The sequence below is a fragment of the Mangifera indica genome, chromosome 8, assembly GCF_011075055.1.
Source record: "Mangifera indica cultivar Alphonso chromosome 8, CATAS_Mindica_2.1, whole genome shotgun sequence".
Classification (NCBI taxonomy): Eukaryota; Viridiplantae; Streptophyta; class Magnoliopsida; order Sapindales; family Anacardiaceae; genus Mangifera; species Mangifera indica.
The window spans coordinates 17,664,291-17,687,220 of record NC_058144.1 but is presented as its reverse complement, the minus strand read 5'-3'; the positions used below and the strand labels follow the sequence as shown (position 1 = coordinate 17,687,220).

Below are 22,930 nucleotides of genomic sequence, written 5' to 3'. Positions count from 1 at the left end.
TGGTTCCCAATGCTCAAAAGTGAGAGACAGGATAAGAGAAAAGTCTATGTTCACCTGAGGAGTTGTTATCAGTCACCAATTTTGAAGAGAGTGTATTAGCAAGCATAGGAAGTCAAGTAAGTGGCGTTTTCAGCTGACTTTAGTTTATTAAGCATGATTAATTGTTGTAGGAATGTTTAGAAGGATTTCTCATATGATTTATGTCCTGAATCTGTTGTTTTATGATCTGTGTGGCCAAAATATGTGATGTTTGGATAAGATCATGAAATTCTTCATTATAAAATTTTATCTAGGGTTGTATGGGTTGAATGATCACTGCTCTTGCGTTTTGAGTATATTATGAATATTATATATGATTACTTGAGACAGTTATTGGCTATAAAACATGATGGATATGCAAGTGAAATTTTTATGGTAATGTATGACACGATTGATGTGTTGTTTGGATGGAAGTATTCAATGTTCAATGTTCTTAGATTTGAGACAATTAGAATATATATGCTTTATGGTTAAAACAATAGTGGAAACAATATGTTTAGGATGCTTAGAGAATACTGTTTGTACCCTGGTTGTATGAGTATTATCAGAATTGTGATTGAAGAAACGAAGAGACCCTAGGATACTATTTTTAGATACTGACACACAGCCGTGTATGGTTTTCTACATAATTGTTTTTCATTCCAGAAATTTTGAAAGCTCGAAAATCCAGCACTCATTTTAAGGGAAAATATGCATGGTCGTGTGGTATAGGACACATGCCAATGTATGGCTTTCCAAAAGTGGATAACATGTAGCAAGAAGACATGTGAATCCATGTGCATGGAAGTGTGTCAAACTAAACTCCCTATGTGCACCTACTCTATACACTAACATGTGTTGAGTGACATACGCTTATGTATATAGGTTAGAATACACACGGGTGGAATGGAAAAACACATGATTGTGTATCCCTAAACAAAGACAAAACATAATTACAACCCTAGGCTATATGCATAGAAAGGGAAAGTTAAACAAGAAGAATAATAAGCTATTAGAGGATAAAGAATTCATGAAAGACATATAGAAGGTGCCCGATTATGTGGATGACAACATAAAATCGGATTGAGTCAAATCCAAATAAAAAGTTAACAACCTTAAGGCTAGTGTCACATAATCAAATAGTTACCAACTATGTGCATAAATGATGGTATTTGTGGAAGCAATAGGATTACATACCCATAAGATGCATTATGCATTCAGCGACAAAGTGTATAGCCACCAAGTTCAATTCAGGTGTGCATGGTAAGGATATGGCTTTAGATATTCCTCACGTGATCAATGGGATACATCATATATATACTTGAGGTAGTGCCCATTTTTGAATGGTTAATCAGCAATTTTGATCATCTTATATTGTAAGAGAATAAGCTACTATTAGAGATTTCACCGTATGATCAGGGTGTCCTAGTTAGTTAGCCTAATAGGCCTTTTGGTAGATGCACAAGGCATAATAATAGCTTTCACTAGAGCATTAGATGTGATAGTTTCAACATGGGTCTTTATAGCTTTTATGGATAACCCATGTCAAGACACTAAGGTGTCATAATATGATCATATTTAGCTTACGAATGGAACACAAGTTTTACCATTAGTTATTTATAATAGTTTTAGGTTCTAAATGGTCCCCACTTACTGGGTTTTACTCATGCATTTTTTTTATATGTTTTAAAGGTAGAAGTGAGCAGCAAGGCAAACGAGAGATCCAATGGTCTAACAAACGGCTACATGAGGAGACGGGCCTTTTGATATTTAACTTTTTATCAGACATATAGTAGTTATTGTTGTTATTATTATTTTAATTATTATTATTATAATTATGATTACTGTTAGTATTTCCAGACTCATGGTATCATATGAGTATTGATTAATGAAGTCATTTTTTTAACATCACTTTTTTATAAGCTTTATAATTATGATCATGCATCAAAGTTTTCTAATAGTTCAATTATTCATGCCTCTTTTGCTATATTCCTATTATAGGTATGTATCTAGAGAGAGGTGTTATATTTATAGTATTAGAGTATGATCTTGGTACCCAAAAAGGTGAAAAGTTTTATGTACCTGAAAAATAAATATAAAGTTAAGAATGTGAAGGCTCAGGAGTTCCTAGAGGAACATATCAGTTAAGGAGTTCTCAACTAAGCTAAACTCATTGGCCAAGTGTGCTCTTAGCATGGCGAATTCAAAGAGAAGTAAGCTAGATGTGTTTATAGGAGGGTTGAAACCAGACATAACTAGAGATTTTATGATGAGAGATAACCCTCCTAAGACTTTTTCAAAGGCCCTTGATTGAGCATTAAGATATGAGATCATAAGGTAGTGTATGGCCAAAGATAGAGAGTTGTCAAAGGAGCCTGTACCATTAGCCCCAGTGCACATTCAGAGTCAGTTGACTATTAGTGGCAACTGAGAGAAAGACAGTAAATATGGTTTTAGTAAAGACAACAAGCGTAAGAGGCCTTTTCCAACCTAAGAGTAAAAAGAACTTGAGAGGTAAGAAATAGAGGAAAAAAGATCAACCTAAATCGGATAATCCCCCTGCATGTCACAAGTTTGGCAAGAGACATATTGATGAATGTTTAGCCAAATAGAGGGTGTGTTATAGATGTAAGCAATTATGACATTTTATCAGTCAATATATAGCCTTAGCAATAGTTTTAGCCCTAATAGAGCTGATAGTTCGGGAAGGCAAGGTTAAGTATTCATAACTACTTGGATATAGGTAGATTCTAGCCTTACAGTTGTAACAAGTCAATTATTATTTCATTCTTATCTTTTATATGCTTTTATTGACTCTACTCTCATACGTTATTTTATTGTTATAGGTATAGTTAAGAAATTAGGAATAAAGCCTTCAATCATCCCCTAGATCAGAATAGAGATACCAGATATGGACAAGGTTCATAGTAGTTTAATGTCAGTAGAGGAGACAATTTTCTTGAGAGGTCGTGCAATAGACATGTTAGACTTCGATATGATATTAGGCATGGACTTCTTGAGCAGATATAGAGTAGAAATAGTCTGTAGGAAGAAGAATATTAGATTTAGTATGATAGTAAGTAGTTCATATTCAAAGAAGGTCAAATCCTCAACATGATGATCAAGAATATCAAGGCTTTGAAGATGTTAAGTAAGAAGTGTATGGCATATTTGGTGAATATGGTTTAAAAATCAGTAGAAATAGTTCCAAGCATAAAGGATACTCTAGTGGTGTAAAAGTTTTTAAATGTATTCCTTGATAGCTTTTCAAGGTTAGCATCAGAAAAGGAATTAGAGTTTAACATTGAGTTGGCCTTAGGAATGACACCAATTTCTAAAGCACCCTACAAAATAGCCCCAACCAAATTATAGGAATTAAAGAAACAGTTATAGGATTTACTAGATAATGGATTTATTAGACCGAATCACTCACAATAGGGTATACCAATCCTCTTCGTAAAGAAGAAAAATGGATCAATGAAGATGTGTATTAACTACAGGGAGTTAAATAAGGAGACAATGAAGATTGGGTACCCTTTCATAAGGATTGATGATTTATATTATCAACTCAAAAGTGCCTTTAAGACCAGATATAGACATTATGAGTTTGTGGTCATGCCCTTCAAATTGACCAATGCCTTACAGTATTTATAAACCTCATGAACAGAGTGTTCCAAGATTGTTTGGATAAGTTCTTGGTAGTATTCATTGACAACATCTTGGTTTACTCCAAAACTCGAGAGGAATATGAGCAATATTTAAGATTTGTACTCCAAAGGTTAACAGAGAGGCAATTGTCTGCAAAATTCTCAAAATATGAGTTTTAGTTAGACAAAATGGCATTTTTAGGTCATGTGGTTTCAATAGATGGCATATCAGTAGATCCCAACAATATTGAGGTAGTACTAGAGTAGCAAAGCCCTAAGACAGCTAAAAAGGTTAGAAGTTTTCTAAGATTTATAGGCTATTATAGATGTTTTGTTAAGGGCTTTGCCAAGTTAGCTTAACCCTTTACAAACTTGACATATAGAAAGACTCCTTTTAGATGGTTAGAGGCTTATGAATAGAGTTTTTATGAATTGAAAATAAGATTGACCTCAACTCTTATCTTTTCCTTGCTAGAGAAGGGTAAGAATTATGATTTATACACAGATGCCTCACATCAAGGTTTAAGAACAGTACTGATGTAAAAAGGGAAGGTGATAGTTTTTGCTTTCCAGGAGTTAAAGAAGTATGAGACCAGATACCCCACTCATGATCTTGAGTTGGCAGTTATGGTGTTTACACTTAAGCTATTATATTACTGTCTATATGGGGTAAAGAGTAACATCTACATGGATCACAACTAAATATTTATTCACTCAAAAGAAACTAAATATAAGATAGAGACAATGGTTAGAATTGGTAAAAGACTATGATTGTGAGGTTAAGTGCCACCTGGGTAAAACTAATGTAGTTATAGATTCCTTGAGTAGGAAAGTGGTCATAGCATAGATCAATGCTCACCATGAGTTACAATAGGAGTTAGCAAGATAGTAGATTAAGGTAATCACATGGCAGTTAGCAAGTCTTTAAATGCAATCAACCTTTTTGGATGAGATATGTGTAGCACATGCTTTAGATAAGGGATCTTTAGAGATTAGATAGAAGATGACCAAGAATATTGAGACTAAGTTCAATAGGGTAGAAGACATCTTTAGGTTTTAAGTGAGGATATTTGTTCCCCAATAATAAAATTTGAGAGATAAGATCCTAGTAAAGGTGCACAATTCCCTTTACATGACCCTTCTTGAAAGTGTAAATATGTATAAAGATTCGAGAAAGATGTTTTAGTGGCTAGGAATAAAGAAAGACATTACAGACTTCGTGGCTAAGTACCTTGTGTTTTTATAGGTTAAGGTTAAACAGCAAGGGCCATTTAAACTTTTATAGCCTTTAGCATTCTCAAGTGGAAATGGGGACATATATTAATAGAGTTAGTGGTTGGAATGTCGAGGGTCAAAGGTGGCTATAATGTATTATGGGTTATAATTGACCAGTTAACTAAGTTAGCACATTTCATAACAGTCAGAGACACTACGAGTATAGATCAGGTAGGTCAGATCTATGTGAAAGAGATTATTAGACTTTATGAAGTACCTAAGATGATAGTATCAGATTGACCACCAAGTTTGTCTCAACATTTTGACAAAGTATGCATAAATCCTTGGGTATAAGATTGGCATTCAACACAACATATCATCTCTAGACCAATGGATGATTGAAAGAGTCAATCAAGTAATCGATGACATTTTGAAGGCTTGTTACCTAGATAGAAACATGAGTTGAGTGATGTGTTGCCAATGACGGAGTTTGCTTTTAATAATGGCTACCAGGTAACTATCAAGATAGCTTCTTATAAGGCTTTACATGACAAGAGATGTAGATCACCATTACATTAGGATAAGATAAGAGAAATAGATTTTGTAGCTCAGTCATTAGGATCGAAGTTGACTTAGTGGATAACTACAGATGTAAGGATGATCAGAGAAAGAATGAAGTAAGCCCATGATCATCAAAAGAGTTATGCAGATTAGAGGAGATGTGATTTTAAGTTCCAAGTGGGTGATAAGGTGTTCGTCAGGATAACTTTCTATAGGCATGTCATAGGATTCGACAAAAAGGGCAAGTTAACAACAAGATTTGTGGGACCTCTTGAGGTATTGGAGCATATAGGTAAAGTTTCCTATCAACATGTGCTACCAATGAGCATGGATTTCATTCATAATATGCTCCATGTATCATTGTTACGTAAGTATGTTAGCAACCCCACCCTTATGCTCAATGTTGGGGATGTTGAGCTAGAGGATGATTTGGTCTATGAGGAACGTCTAGTTCAGATATTAGATTGGCAAGCTAAAGAACTCAAACGTAAGTAGATTCCTCTAATAAAGATTCTTTGGAGGAATCACCGAGTTAAAGAGGCCATATGAGAGGTTAAGCAGAATATACGATAAAGGTTCCCACATATCTTTTGGTGAATTTTAAGGATGAAATTCATATTAAGAAAGGAGAATTGTAGCACTTACAGAAGCTCAAGGTATTTTAGTATTTTTTCCAATATTAAATTCAGTGATTAATGATTTTCAAGGGCACACACCCATGTACAAAGGCATACACAATCATGTATGATCAGCAAAAAGTCAAATAAGTAGATCAGATTGTGATTGTGATGAAATAGGAATTTGCCTTAGTTACGTAAATGTATTGTGTCTTAGAACTAAAATAAAAATGTGATCAACCCTAATTCTATCATGTTCTTTTGTTCCAAATAGCTCAAAAGTAAGAGAGAGGATGAGAGTGGAGTCTGTGTTCACCTAAAGAGTCATCACTAGTCACCAGAAGTCACTAATTTCGAGAAAAGTGCATTAGCAAGCATAAAAAGTCAAGTAAATGGCGTTTTAGGCTTGACTTCAGTTTATTAAGCATGATTAATTATTGTAGGAATGTTTAGAAGGAATTTCTTGTATGAATTATGACCTGAATCTATTGTTTTATTATCTATGTGGTAAAAATATGTGATGTTTGGATGGAAACATGCTTGAATGTTCTTAGATTTGAGACAATGAGACTATATATGTGTTATGGTTAAAAGAATAGTGGAAACAATATGTTTAAGATGCTGAAGGTTTATAATTTGTATTATGGTTGTATGAATATTGCTGGAATTGTGATTGGAGAAATGTAGTAACCCTAGGATGTAATTTCCAAATCATGACACACAACCGTGTATGGTTCTTTATAAGCTTGTGTGTTATTCTAGAAATTTTGAAAACCCAAAAATCTCGTGCTCATTTTGAGGGAAGATATGCACGGTCATGTGGTGTAGGACATACGCTCATGTATGACTTTCCAAAAGTGGACAGCGTGCAACAATAAGACATGTGGATCATGTGCATGGGAGTGTGGCTAAGTCAACTCCCCATATACACATGTTCTATGCATGACCATGTGTTAAGTGACATTTGCTTATGTATATGGGTTAGGAAGCATACGGGTGTGGGTGGAGAAACATATGCCCGTGTACCTTTAGACAAAGACAAAAATGATTACAACCTTAAGCTATGTACATAGAAGATGAGAGTTAACCAAGAAGAATAATTAGCTATTAGAGGATAAAGAATTTATGAAACACATAGATAAATTGCCTAATTGTGTGAACGATGATACAAACTTGAATCGAGTTGAATCTGAATAGAAAGTCAATAACCTTAAGGCTAGTGTCACATAACTAAATAGTTACCAACTATATGCGTAAGTGATAGTATTTATGGAAACAATAGGGTTGGATACCTATGAGATGCGTTATATACTTGACACCAAGATTCATAGCCATCAAGTTTAGTTCAGGTGTGTATGGTAAGGATGTGATTTTTAGATATAACTCACGTGATCAGTGGGATGCACTACATATGTACTTGGGGCAGAGCCTATCTATGGATGGTTAATTAATAGCTTTGATCAACTTATATGGTAACGGAAAAAGTTGCTATCAAAGATTTATCCTTGTGATTAGGGTGTCCCAATTAGTGAGGCCAATAGACCATTTGGTAGGTGCACAAGGCACAATAGTGGTTTTCACTAGGGCATTAGATATGCCAATTTCAGGGTAGACCTTCACGGCTTATGTGGATGACCCATGTCAAGGCACTGTAGTGTCATAGTGTGATCACATTTAGCTAATGAATGGAACGCAAGTTTTACCTTCAATTATTTATAATAGTTTGGGTGTTGAAAAGGTCCCTATTTACTGAATTTTGCTCATGCATTTCTTCTCGTGTGTTTTGTAGGTAAAGGTGAGTAGTGGGGCAGATGAGAAATCTAACGATCCAACAAGCAGTTACACGAGGAGAGGGGCCTTTCAATATTCAATTTTTTATCAAACATGTAGTTTTTTAATTATTATTGTTATGCCAATTGCTAGTATTTCCAAACACATGGTATCATATAAGTATTGAGTAATGAGGTCATTTTTATTACATCACCTTTTTGCACGTTTTATAATTATGATCATGTATTAACGTTTTCAAATAATTTAGTTATGCATGACTCTTTTGTATATTCCTATCAAGAGTATGTATTTAGAGAGGGATATTACATCAAACTTCAAGCATTATGTTGGCCAACTATGCAACGATTGAATGATGGCGATCAGAAATTATGGCCAAGTTTGGAGCATTATCAATACACATACGTAAGTATGTTAAGAAGGGGGTTCACATATCCATTCCCTTATTATGGCCAAGACCGAATACCAATGGATAAATTTGATTATTGTTGTCTTTTACTACAACAATGAAAAGAAACCCAAGGTACTTTCCTTTAAATATGAAACATCAATGCAAATGGCGGAGTGACAGAATTCTTGGAACCTTCTAATCGAACAACCTAAAGCCATGAAGAAAAAACTAAAACCTATTTTCCCTATCAACATCAATACATGTCACAGTTCCTGGGTTCTTGAACTACAAATTGTGACAATACTCAGGTTAGAATATGAAAAACTTCTCGGGCTGATCCTCGTAATGCATTAGTGCATATGTCTTGGCACACCACGCTTGCATGTATGAAATGTCAATCTTGTATCTATCTGTCATGTCAAAAATGATTTTCTTTGGTTAATAAATCCAATCAACCACAAACATTGATTTAAGAATGTTCCCCAATGCCTTTGCACTAACCTATCTATGGTATGACAAAAGTTGATCCTGTAAACAAGTGTGTGCCTTATCTATACGTCATAACACCCAGTAGTCTATATCTTCCTCCCTTGTTGCTCATGCCCACTATTTATATTGTAGATGTACGCACTTAACCCCATACTTATCAGAGTGACATACTTTCTATTGAATACTTGTCTCTAACATGTAAGTTCCAAATAATGCTTTCAATTCTACCTTTAAATTATAAAAACCTATCACTTTGAAATTGTTGTCTCTTTGTGTTTCCCATTTACTAATACCTGTATTCTTAACATCCATGATAGATTCGAGAATCCACTAAAACAGATTAGGATTATGAAAGTGACTTTTATATGCTCCAGTATCTATTGAGTCATGATGTCCATGTTACATTAAATAACTCTTTTTGGGAGACTTCTAAAAAATTTTGTAGTTGTGTCTAGTTGTCTATCGGATGAGCTTCCATTTCTTCTTCTTGAACGTCGGCTTGTTGATTGTCTTTTCCTTCAATTGGACTTTTAGTAATATAGAGTTTTATTGATTCTAGTAAACTTTTCCAATAACCATCATATACTCAAAATCATCATCATCTACAATTTCAATTGGAACCACCGATGCATCACCAAAGATAAATACATGGACATTTGACTAACTTCGATCGATTTTGAGATGATGACATATTTTTTCCATAAATCCTTCAAAATTAACACTTGTGTCAATGTAGATCAGTTTCTCATTCCCACCAACATGTCTCATCACTTGAAATCTATTGCCTTTTTATAGTGAATTTTAAATGCACCTATTTCCATCTTTGACTTAAACTAAACCTGAAACATTAAGCAAATACCTTGGATAAGTAATTGCAATTCACGAGTCTAGAAGAATGGGTTAGTGGGATTGCTTATCCTTGGCAACCTCGCCAACAGTTGGCGATATGATCTCGCTAGCTAGTTCTTCATATTGTTTTTTATCCAAAAGAGAATTGGATCGTCGACAACTCATTCTCAATTTAAATATTAATATTTCAACTATATTATATCAATATCAAATAATTTAACAATATAAAATCACAATATTAATCTAACATATATTCTTTGATTTCCATTTGTTAAATAAGAAAAGATAAAACATAGGCAGTATAAATTAACACTGATTTGAATTTTGATAATTTTTTTATAAGATGTTTTGAAGATATATAATTTTTGGTGTGTAATGACCGACTTATGTTTGTAAAGTTGAAGGGAAGAGTAGTTTAAGTATTTAATAATTTTTGTGATATAAATATTTAGTTTCTTAAAAGTGTGACATATTTATATAATCAGGTCATTAGTTGTAAAAATTTTAATATTCCCCATATTATTTAGGCTTTCTAATTTAAGCTTAAATTTTCACTTTTATTTTAGCTATCCACACATGATTGGCAGTGTGGGTGTCCACGTGAGCCAGGTTTTGGTCTTTATGCGCCCAGAACATTGTTCTAAAGGAAAATAGAGCCTCATTTGTTTTTGTCAGCAAGGGCATCACCGATTTTCTAACAAGAGTGACATGTGGCACACATTACAAGGCCCAGGCGCGTCTTGAGGGGTGGACCATGTTGGAAGAGTTTCAAAGCTTTGAATTGTGGCACCAATAGATGCGTGCAACTTGTAGTTAAATATTTTATTATATAATTGAATCAGATAGATTTTTAAATTAGATAATAGTGTAATGGACCGGATGTGATTTAAATAAATTATTTAATAAAATAAACGCCAAAGAGTTATTCTCACCAAGTTTTATTCTATTTTTTAAATTTTGTTAGTGGAGTTTTAATAATTTAAATATTTATTTATTATTTAATTTTTATTAAATTTTTTAACTAATTATGAAAAATAAAACCATTATTTTATAATTAATTTAATAAAATTATATCTTATTTTATTTTTTTATAATAAAAAATTATTAATTTGAATAAAAAATTATTAAACTAAAAAAATAAAATTTTATTGATTTTAATATTAGTAATTAAATTATAATTTTATTCTTATAATTAATAAAAAATTTAATAAATATTTAAGTTTTTAAAATCTTACCATTGAATGTTTGAAAAGGGTGTAAAACTTGGGTGATGAGAATAAGTGCTTTGTCCTTTAATAAAATAGGCGAGCTGGGTACATGAGCAAAAACCGTATTTAATAAAATAATTAAAAAAATAATTTATCGTTTAATAATACTTAATTATTTGCACGGAAATGAAATTACTTGCTAATCCCAAATAATTGTCTCAAAGATTACATGAAAACATTTTATATTAAGAATAACATGAATTCACATCACCATGAAGACAATTCAACAACAGGGCACTTTGTCATCGCCCTTAAACTTTCATCTATCCACAAACTAGTAATATTAAAACCCAAAACAATTTTATGAATAACAGTCACTGTATGCATTGATCTCAATCAAATGAAATTATATGAGTTACAAAATAAAACCTTGTAATATCCACATGCCTCACAAGGCTATTTAAGTAATTTTATGTCATTTATGATTAAATTAAGTATGATATAAATATCACTAATGAGAAATTATGATTAAGTTAAAATTATAAAAGAAAGAAAGGGTTAAACAATTCTTCCAAACGGAAAAACGCTTATTCAACATGAGACAGATGGTTGAATCAGTACGCACCATCTGAAAAATAACATAAAACTGTTAATTCAATATTTAATCTTAAGTAATAAATACGATTTAATCGATAGATGTTACCTTATCGATGTATGCCGAAAAAGGTTTGGCGAGGGAATCTTCTATTGTTGTCAAGCCAACTATTTGTTCCTCTTCGATAGACTGCAAAATTAATTTTATATTATCAATGAGCAATATATATAAATATATATAAATTATAATGGATATACCTCATCCTGGTTTCTATGTAAAACATCCTCCAGTAGCTCATCCCTTTGTGAACTAATTTCAATTACCTTTTTACTAGAGCTAGAGATATGAGTAAGTAACCACAACCGCTCATCCTAAAAAGAAGAAAAAAACATTTTAAATATACATAATAATATTAATAACAAATTGATCAATAATATTTCATAAAAAAATATGCTACCTCCACGGTTGGGGAAGGTGTACAAGGAGAACTCTCAATCGATAATGTCTCACGGCCGATACCCTATGCAAATATTAATAACAAATTGATAAATGATATTTCATATAAAATATAATAACAACAATAATTTTCAAATCTCAAGTGGGGAAGATGAAGCAACCGAAAGGCCAACCAAAACACCTTCATGACTAGGACCTTGTACGAATAAAAAAAACAAATTAATCAATGACAATTCAAAAAAATATAGTAACAATGATAAATGACAAACCTCGAGGGGGAGAGGTGATGTAACCGAAGGGCCAACTGAAACCCCCTCATAGCCACTTCCTTGTGCAAATAATAATAACAACTTGATCAGTGACATTTCATATAAAATATAATAAGAACATTTCAGATCAAATATCGTAAGAAAAATTAATTACAGACCACATATGGCCAACGTGGTGAGGTCGTCCTAACACCGTCATGCATACCCTGCACGAAGTTAATATAGATGTTAAAGAAATAGGTAAATACAATTTTTATAAGAAATAAATTAGATGTGGCTTTGTAACCTAATCGATTGGAGCTGGGCGTGTACTCATGATGATTTCCTCTAAACGAGTCAAATGATCTTTTAATTGAGTCATATGAGAAGACACCTTATCTCATTAAAAGGAAATCTCGCCTAATATCATAATGTCCTAGTGAGCTAAAACAATATCTACTAGGGATAGAATAGGTGATGCAGTGAAGGGACACTGTTGTGTGACGGGATGGGTAGCACGGTCATAAACCCTAAGAAGGTGTGTAGTCTCTATGGTTGGGGTCTCGACAACAAGGGCATCGGTAATACGATTCTGAACCCCAGGAAGATGTGTGGTATCGATGGTTGGGGTCTCAACAACAGTGGGACATGTAGGATGTTTCATAGAAAGGGGTTGAATGAGCTTCTCAGGTGTCTCAGGACTACTGACTGGTATATCAATAGATTGCATCACGAGAGATACTCTATCTTCTATTAGGAGGTAAAAAGACACCAAAGAGGATGAGGAATACGGATCCAACATACTCGTGTACAGAATAATGTCCACATACCATGGTCTAGCCTCCTTAATCGGTGATGGTAAGAACGAAAAAATGACATCATTCTAGTCATTCAGATATATAATTCAACATATTTTCAAAAATCAAGGTATCAATTAACTAATCAATTAACAATTCAACATACCTTATCACTAGTGAAAATAGTACCTATATGACTCTAACCAGGTACATCTCGCATATTCTACCTAAAAATCCATCGAGATGCATGGACATCAACCAAATCCACCTAATTATACAGGGTGTCCATTGTCTCATATATCCAATACTACAATATAAACTTTACTAGTTAAATTAAAATAATTTTTGTTCTTATCAATCAATATAGATAATCAACAAATATAAACTTCCCTGGAATGCAACGAAAAATCCGTAGATGTCATATTTACACATGTCAGGCATTTGGCCAGAGTTGACTCTATCACTTGCCTGAGTCATCGACAACACCTCAAAGATAGGAATTAAATCCATCCAAGTGATCAACCAATTAGAGGTACTCTGTAGATACCTTCTTTCGTCAATCACTCCCTAGCAACACCATATGTAGACAATAAAATAATGCTATTTTGACAACATTTATACTGTTATCCCCCTCATGGCCTAGCTAAGAAAACACACTTAATAACATGATACTACACCTTCTAACATCCTTGAAAGTAGGTATCCCTAATCCTATATCCGGATCTATATGAAATATATGATAAAAGTATAGTGATCTGGCTAAATGGTAGCCCCATCATTAATGCAAACTCGAATGAGTTGAATCTCACATCAACCCCATTTACCTTAAACCAAAACTCATCTCTACCTAAGCCCTAATATAGTTGTCATAGCATAAATGAGTGCACCAACACTCTAGAGAACTTGATGTCTAGTAATCGAAGGAGATACCCGAAACACTTCCTCTCGAACAATCATAACTACTCCAGTGTTAGTGTTGACCTAATCTTCAACATGGTGGTGCACTGGACACGACATATAACCTTTGCTCGAAAGTGACATGACTTATCTGGGATTCTTAACTTGTCATCATCACGTTTTCTTTCATGAGAAGTATCCTATAAAAATATTTTAAAGTTTTTAAGAATTTCATGAAAAACAAATGTATAAACAAATATGGTAATGACAACAATAGAAAAAACATACCTAAAATACAAAAACTATATGTTGGAATACCCTAGAAAGATAAAAACTAAAAAATCAAAAAAAGGGAACTGAAATTTGAAATTTACATATTGAGATACCTTAGAATATCAAAAATAAAAAAATCACTCAAAAATCTGAAAAGTACGAATCGAAATATCCTAAAATGACAAAAATAAGAAATGATCCTAAAATGCTAAAACTAAGCATTGAAATACCTTGAAATGATAAAAGTTGAAAAATTAAACTGAAATTCGAAAAACACATGTTGAAATATCTCAAAATAATAACAATAAAAAAACTGAATTAAAATTTGAAAACTACATATCCAAAAATCTAGAAATGACAAATATTGAAAAAAAAATAGAACTGAAATTCGAAATCTACACATTGAAATATACTAGAATGTCAAATACTAAAAAATCGCTTAAAAATTTGAAAGGTACAAGTCAAAATATCATAAAATGACAAAAATAAAAAAAACAACCATGAATTGCTAAAACTAACCATTGAAAGACCTTGGAATGACAAAAGCTGAAAAATCGAACCGAAATTCGACAAGCAAATGTGAAAATATCCTAGAATAATAACAAGCAAAAAACTGAACTAAAATTTGAAAAATACATGTCTAAAAACCTAGAAATGACAAATATTAAAAAAATAGAACTGAAATTCGAAATTTACATGTTGAAATACCCTAGAATAGCAAGAATCTACACATTCGAAATCTACACAATGAAATATACTAGAATGTCAAAAACTAAAAAATCGCTTAGAAATTTGAAAAGTACAAGTCAAAATATCATAAAATGACAAAAATAAAAAAACAACCATGAATTGCTAAAACTAACCATTGAAAGACCTTGGAAAAGCTGAAAAATTGAACTGAAATTCAACAAGCAAATGTGAAAATATCCTTGAATAATAACAAGCAAAAAACTGAACTAAAATTTGAAAAATACAGGTCTAAAAACCTAGAAATGGCAAATATTAAAAAAAATAGAACTGAAATTCGAAATCTACATATTGAAATACCCTAGAATAGCAAGAATCGAAAAATCCCATTGAAATCTAAAAAGTACGAGTCAAAATATTCCAAAATAACAACAATCAAAAAACTGAACCAAAATTTGAAAACTACACGTGCAAAAACCTAAAAATGACAAATATAAAAAAACAGAATTAAAATTCGAAAACTATATGTTACAATACTCTAAAATATCAAAAACTGAAAAATCACTAGAAAATTCAAAACTTACAAGTGAAAATATCCTAGAACGACAAAAAAAAAATTGCAATCAATTTTGAAAACTCAACGTTAAAATACCCTAAAATAACAAAAAATAAAAAATTGATCTGAAATTTGAAAAGTACATATGAAAATACACTCAAATAACAACAATTGACAAATTGAACGAAATTTTGAAAACTACACATCCAAAAACCTTAAAATGACCAATACCCAAAAACAGAACTGAAATTCAAAATTTGTACATTGAAGTACCATAGAATATTAAAAATAAAAAAATCACTTAGAAATTTAAAAAGTACGAATCGAAATATCTTAAAATGATGAAAACTTAGAAAACGAATCTGAATTTCGAAAACAAAACGTTGAAATAACCTAGAATGACAAAAACTGAAAAATCGATCTAAAATTTGAAAAGTACATATGAAAATACACTAGAATGACAATAACCGAAAAATTAGATGAAAATTTGAAAATTACACTTCTAAAAACTTTAAAATAACAAATATCGAAAAAACAGAACTAAAATTCAAAATCTACACGTCGAAATATCTTAAAATGTCAAAAATCAAAAAATCACTCAAAAATTTCAAAAGTATGAGTCAAAATATCCTAAAATGACCAAAACTAAAAAAACGAATCTGAATTTTGAAAATTGAACATTGAAATAGCTTAGAAACGAAAAAATCGAAATATCCAACTGAAATTCAGAAATTACATAAGAAAAAGGCCTAGAAAGCACAAAAATAAAGAAACAGATAGGAAATTCGAAAATCACACGTCTAAGAGCCCTAAATCAAGAAAAATGGATATAAAATTTGAAAACTAAATGTTGAATTACCATAGTATGACAAAACCAAGAAATTGATCTGAAATTTGATAATTACATCGTAAAACAGGTCTAGGAAAGCACAAAAATCAAGAAACAGATGTCAAATTCGAAAACTACATATCGAAAAACCCTAAAACATGAAAAACAGATATGAAATTCGAAAACTACATGTCGAACAACCTTAAGTGTGAAACATATCAATTTACCCCCTTATATATTTTCTACTCTTACATAGGTCCTATAGTTTTTCTTTGTCCTCTTATCAATTTTCTAATCTCCTACAAGCGTCATTGTTTCAAAAAAATCAATTTTCTCCTAACCGCTTGTATTCCTCGTGTTTCACAGATCATTCCTCAAGTAACTGTAAAATTTCCCATTCTCCCTTAAGGATTTCCCTTGCCTGTACTGGGTTCGAATTCTTTCAAAAAGGGAAATTTTCCCCCACCCCATGGGCTCATCATTCCAGCCTAAAGGAGATTTAATTCACCCTGAGGAATCTCAAGGTCCCTTGGGACAGATTTTCAACCAAACAAAGACATTTTTTAGCCAAAAATTGTCATTTTATCCTCTAATTTCAATACAAATCAAATCTACACATCCTATAACACAATAGCCCTAAAAAATTTCAACAAAAATAATCAAGAATCAAGACATTTTATGCATTATTCAAAATTAAAATTCTAAACATTTAACGCTCAAAATCTTCATCAAATCGCAATAATCCTGATAATAAATTGATTCAAACATGATCAGAAATGATGTATTAGCCTTCTTTGCCATTTTTGGTGGTTGGAAAACATGAAAAGTCAATGAAAAAAACTACATGGAAGACCTGTGGGAGTCCTGTAAATTTCTTTGAATTTCAACAATGTATTAGGGGAAATTTGGGAAGGAATATATAAAATTCTTCTTTATATATAAAGGCATTTTGGTCATTACAAAAGGCAGAGCACTTTTGCTTAATCCTTAAGTTTTTGGACAATTTCCTTGAACCCCTTTTGTTTTGGCCAACTACTTTAATTTCCCTTTAAATAAATTATTTAATAAAATAAAAGCTCACAATCACATAGCGAGCCTGGTACGTTAACTATTGAAGCAAGTAATCCCTTTGTTTAGAAACCGTATTTAATAAAATAATTAGAAAAACAATTTATCATTTAATAATACTTAATTATTTGCGCGGAAACAAGAGTTAAATTTATAAGTTTACACGATTAAAAGGTTCAAGAAAGTGTGGTAAAATTTCTTCTTCGTTTGATTGTTTTCCATCTGAGACTTGGAATTAGAATAATTTTTTTCTCTTTAATTTTCTTTTTCTATCAGGAAAACTTTTCATTTTGTGACTCACGCGAAGGTCACAATCATCGAAGACACACAGAAACTGCCTCTATATTATTGATTATATCCATTCTGTAGTGGATGTCTTCAGGATTTTGGGGTCTTTATTTGTTCTTAACCTTGACCATCATATTTAATTACGGTTATTGAAATGATATGTTAATAAATTTACAAAGGTTTCATGCGATTCTTTTTCTTCGTCTACATTTTGGCACCTTATAAAAAGTACTGAAGCTGTAATTGCCTTCCGTTCTTATTCCACTAGATTTTGTCTATCTTATCTTGGCAAGTATTGATTTTAGGTTATCTAGGTGGGAAATTATTGTTAGCCTATTAAAATATAAATTTGCCACTTGCTAATCCTGGTGACTTCTTTTACCAGGAAAAGAAATTGTCCAAACTACCTTTTCACCGAACAGGCAAAAGGTAGAAATAAACAAAATTAAAAATTCAAATAAATACTTAATTAATTTCCTTAATGTCTAGTTATGGAGGACTTAATTGTGAAGCAATAATTTAGTTTGGGTCCCATGAATTATGACGTAAGCAACTCAACATTCCACATGATGACATGCCATGTGCCTTGTCATTTCATGTTATCATTCCAGTAGCATAGATAATTGAAACATGGCTTTTGGGTTATTGACTGTTACGAAAATGGGTTTCTACTTCTTCTTGTAAAGTATGTGAATCAGACTCGACCATTATCCCATCGCATTCAACAATTATGGTTGAGGATGTTGCAAGTTTCTTCATAATAATTTTTAGTCAGTGATGGTTTATCTAGCAGGTCTTTAAGGGACAGACTCGTGCATTTGTACGTGTTGATCTACTAAACTATATTATGAATATTTAATTATTTTAATTATTTTAATTTTTTAATATTTTTTATTAACCCATGTTTGGTTGACTTGCAGATCTTAGCCTAAGGTCTTGTCATGACCCATTATAGTAGTAGACTATATAAGAAAAAAAAAAAAACCTTGGTTGGGCCAGCCCGTATGAATCGTGTTAAAAAAAGGGAGTTTGATCCATATTACAATTGTTAATGACCAAAAGAAAAAAGTTTCACATTTAATAAAAGTGAGTAAAATGAGTGATATATAAGTGTGGTAATTAAACCTTAATACAAATAAATTGATTTTGTATAAGACAAATAAAGTCTCATACTTATAAGTTCAATATATTTCTAATAGGGTATCAAAACACAAACTAATAGTGAGTCTAACAGCCTATGGTGGTTGCACTTGAAAGAAGTTGTTGAAGACTAAAAGAAAAGAGTCCTATATAAGCCAAACGGTGGGCCTAATAGCTTATGGTGGTTGCATTTGAAGGAAGAAGTTGAAAATTAAAAGAAAAAATCTCACATATAATAAAAGTGAGTAAAATGAATGATATATAAATGTAATGGATTAGATCTTAAGATAAATCAATTAATTTTGTGTAATATGAGTTTTAATCTCTATATTTATAGAGCCAATATATTTCTGATAGCAGACCTCTCCACCCTTTGACATGTCTAATTGTGAGAAATAAGTAAATCAGAAGTATCAATTCAGGGGCACAAGAGTGATTTTGATTAATTTTGTTAGTTGATATCATAGTGTTATATAGCAATTCTAAAGGATTGAGTGGATTGACTAAATAAATAAATAAATGCTTATTTATTTTACTTGGCTAATTTCTGAACTTTCACAATAATTGTTTAATCTCTAAATCAAAACCATGAATTTCAATAGATTATTCCCCCTATGTTTCATTGCATTTGTTAAAAATTGTCTTCTTGCTTCAATAATCTTTTATAATTTATGAAAAATATTTATTCCATCAAGGTGTAATTTCATATCTAAATGATAACTTAACTTCTCAAAATTACAGTTAAAAGCATGAATGGCAAACGTGGCATCACCAAAGCCACGTGGCACTAAATCTCCATCCCTTCCCAAGTAACAAAATCACCAAATTTCTTATCAATGCCATGGCCTCAAGTTGGCCACCAGTGAGTAGCGTTAGACTCAAACCGAGCCCGTTTGAGCTCGAGCTCGAGCTCGGCTCAAACGAGCCAGTCTTATACGAGCTCGAGCCAAATTTTTCAATTAAAAATTTTGATACAAAACGATATCGTTTTGACCAATATGTATTAAAACGACATCGTTTTAATAACAAAAACGAGTTCAATCGAATTCGAGTCGAGTTTGAGTTTGGCTTTCACAAGCTCAACTTATGTAAATCGAGCCGAGCTCAACTCGAATCCAGCCCTACCAGTGAGCACACAACACACCCAACAAAATCATCTCTTTTACATGGCACTTTCCTCTCCAGAACCACAACTCAATCGCCACCCGCACAGTGCACAAATTCTTCTTCAAGCCCCCCACTACTCCTCTGTCTTGCATTTTAGCCCCTTCTTGCTACTCTTTTCTCTATTCCTTTAAGCCCCACAAGTGCTTCCATTTCCTCAAGCCATGTTCCCCTTGAAACAGACCAAGAAGCAGAAGGCCCTTCAAAAGAGTAATGCCCCTCAAAGTGTGAAATGGTTCTTGAGTCCCAAGAGTGGTGGTGGTGATGATGATGAAGATAAGAGTATTAGAAATGAGAGGAATTTTAGAAGGGAGACGCTTTATATGAGAGAATTATTTGTGAGGAAGACTTATAATTTTCATTCATATCTCAATTTTTTCAAGAAATGGAAGTCATAGGCTTATTACTAATATATACCATATGCCTAAATTAAAAACCAATAGTTCGAGTTTGGGACAACTAATTGAAAAGGGGTATGATATTAACTTGGAATCTTTCATACACAAAGCTTCAAAATCACCTCATAATGATTAGGGTCGCACTCTTTTCACTCTATCAACTCTTTGAAATGAATTTTGCAAAATCTCCCATGCTTCATTTGAGGTAGTTGCATTGGCCACCTTCATGAACATTGAATCACCCAAACATTGATAGATGAGGGTAAGAGCTTATTGATCCTTCTTTCTTGTCTTCGCCAAAGCACCCTTCTCATTCTGTAGTAAATTGACTTCATTTTCAAGTTGTACATAACCTTTCTCAACAATATCTTATGCACCTTGTGAGCCAAGTACAACTTTTACACGTAGACGCCATGTTTCATAATTTTCGTTTGTGAGGCTAGGAAATTGAAATGAGTAGACTCCATTTCTATCTGCCAACTTTCAAAAGATTTAGACTCTGATACCAATTTTTAGAAATGAGAGGAATTTTAGAAAGGAAATGCTTTGTGTAAGAGAATTATTTGTGAGGAAGACTTATAATTTTTATTCATATCTCAAATACAAAGCCACTTAGGTATTGATAAGTACCAAGATGACCTTTAAAATTTTAAATACATAAATCATGTATGAACATAATTAATATCCTAAAAATGAACTCAAACTATGAACTTGCTCTAACATTGAGCTTGTATCACATGACATAATACATGAATCGTGTATGGACATAATTAATAATCTAACACTGAATTTATACTACTAACATTGAACTTGTGTATGAATTATGTATAAACATAAACTTGAACTTGTGCATGGATCATGTATGAGCTTAAACTTGTGTCGTATGAAATGCTCCTAGAAAAGTGTAAATTAATTTTCAACACACTTCCTTAATTTGAAATTTTCTTCCTTACTTCAAGACATGCTCGTAATCGATGAAAATCTTTATAAACCTTTTGTTTTACAAGCAGTTCCTTAAGGTGTACTATCTCATTTTCAAAGTCAAGCACCTTCATAGAAAGCATATGAATCCCATAATTATATGCTTTGGAATTTGAAATTAATCCTTATTCAAACTCCTTAATTTTCTTTCCAATTAGCACACAGTTCAATGTTTCATCTTCTTCTAGCTTCATTTTATCTGCTTCTTGCTTCTTTATGTCATTTTCTAGCATCTTTCTTTTTTCTTGTTTCGTTTTTATTGCTTTTTCTAGCATCCTTCCTTCTTCTTTCTTCATCACATCTTTTAGTATTCTTCTTTCTTCTTGCTTCATCTCTTCTCCTAGTTTCCTTCTCTTTTCTATAATATCCAATATTTGTTATTAATAATAATAATAATAATATTATTATTGTTATTTTGAATAAGATAAATTTTATTTTTGGGATAGGATTTGAATTTTGAGGAGCATAAGGTAAGTTTGAATTTTGTAAGATATTTTAATTAAATAGGAATAAGGATAAAAGTACCAATATTTTCTCTTTAATTGGTGATTAAGTATGACCCTTTTGACAACTCATGTGAAAAGAAAAACATTCAAACAACTCAGGTTTTCTTAAAGAGTAAAAAGAGAGATTGTGAGTATTAACTTCGGAAAAAAAATTGTTGATAAAGGACTTGGAATAGTAAAACAGTGTTGTTGGAATAATTTTTCACACAAGGTAAGTTTCAATATTTTCATTATTCATGTATATATGTGATATATAATTCAAGGATTGGGATATTTTTTTATAATTACAATTCAATTATGCTATTGTAGAGTAGAACGTGTCTTAATTTGCATTGTACATTATTTGTTATATGATAATAGTATATTAGTTTGTAAAATAAACAATATATACATACATATATATATATATTTGGATTTTTTTTTTATAATATTTGTGTTACCCTTGAATGTATTTATTTGTTAATAAAAAATTTTCATATATATTCTGCTTTATTTTATTTTATATATTAATTAAATTTTATAAAAACCTGGAACTTTTAATAGTTTGTTTGTATACTAACTTTGCCAATTTGAATTGCTAGTTTAGAGTATTTTAAAAATTTCGAAAATTTTATTTAAAATGCTACAAAGTACAATTAACCCTTTTATAATTTTTTTATGATCTTATAAGTTATAAAAATTTTATAAAATTAGCTAGTATTCTAAAGCGTTAAACCTATAATTTTTGGTAGAATTTGTGTCCAGTAAAAGAATTTAGTTTTTTTTTTAATAGCTTTCTTAATCATTTTAACTTGAATACATAAATATTTTTTTATAAATTAGTATTTCTAGTTTAATTCTAGAAATTTTCACAATTTTATAAATGATATGTTTTTATTAAAATTGCTATAAGTTGTTGGAAGATTTTTGGTAGTGTCAGCGATATATGAAATCAATTCGTTTTACATGACATTTTAAATTATTTTCTGGTTGTTATTTTTTATTTAAACCATTCATATGTTTAGTTTAATTATGCAAAATGTCATAATTTTATGAGTTGTATAAAATTTTATAAAATTACTAGAATTTGAGCTACCAAATTTGAAAGCTATTGACAATGTTCATTATGTCTTCTTGAGATTAATTCTTGAGAAGTTTTTATATCCTTTTAAGCTGAATATTTTTTTGGTAAACTATTTATATGTCTTGTTTGTCCTTGCCAAGTTTTGTAATATTTCAGTTTGCATAGAAATTTATAAAATTCATGGAACAAAAATTGTATAGT

The 22,930-nt window shown here is 31.6% G+C and overlaps 1 protein-coding gene across 1 annotated transcript in view; it reads right to left on the bottom strand.

Moving 5' to 3' along the window:
• Positions 1–11,179: 11,179 nt before the first annotated feature.
• LOC123222455 overlaps positions 11,180–22,930 on the bottom strand; it is a 37,724-nt gene continuing 25,973 nt past the window's right edge. The window contains exons 2-7 of the mRNA XM_044645234.1: positions 12,262–12,309; positions 12,104–12,158; positions 11,836–11,898; positions 11,702–11,749; positions 11,487–11,567; positions 11,180–11,411 (exon numbers count right to left, since the gene is read on the bottom strand). Coding sequence (XP_044501169.1) covers positions 11,295–11,411; positions 11,487–11,567; positions 11,702–11,749; positions 11,836–11,898; positions 12,104–12,158; positions 12,262–12,309 — 412 coding nt within the window. The 3' untranslated portion in view covers positions 11,180–11,294. The remainder of the gene's footprint in view (positions 11,412–11,486; positions 11,568–11,701; positions 11,750–11,835; positions 11,899–12,103; positions 12,159–12,261; positions 12,310–22,930) is intronic.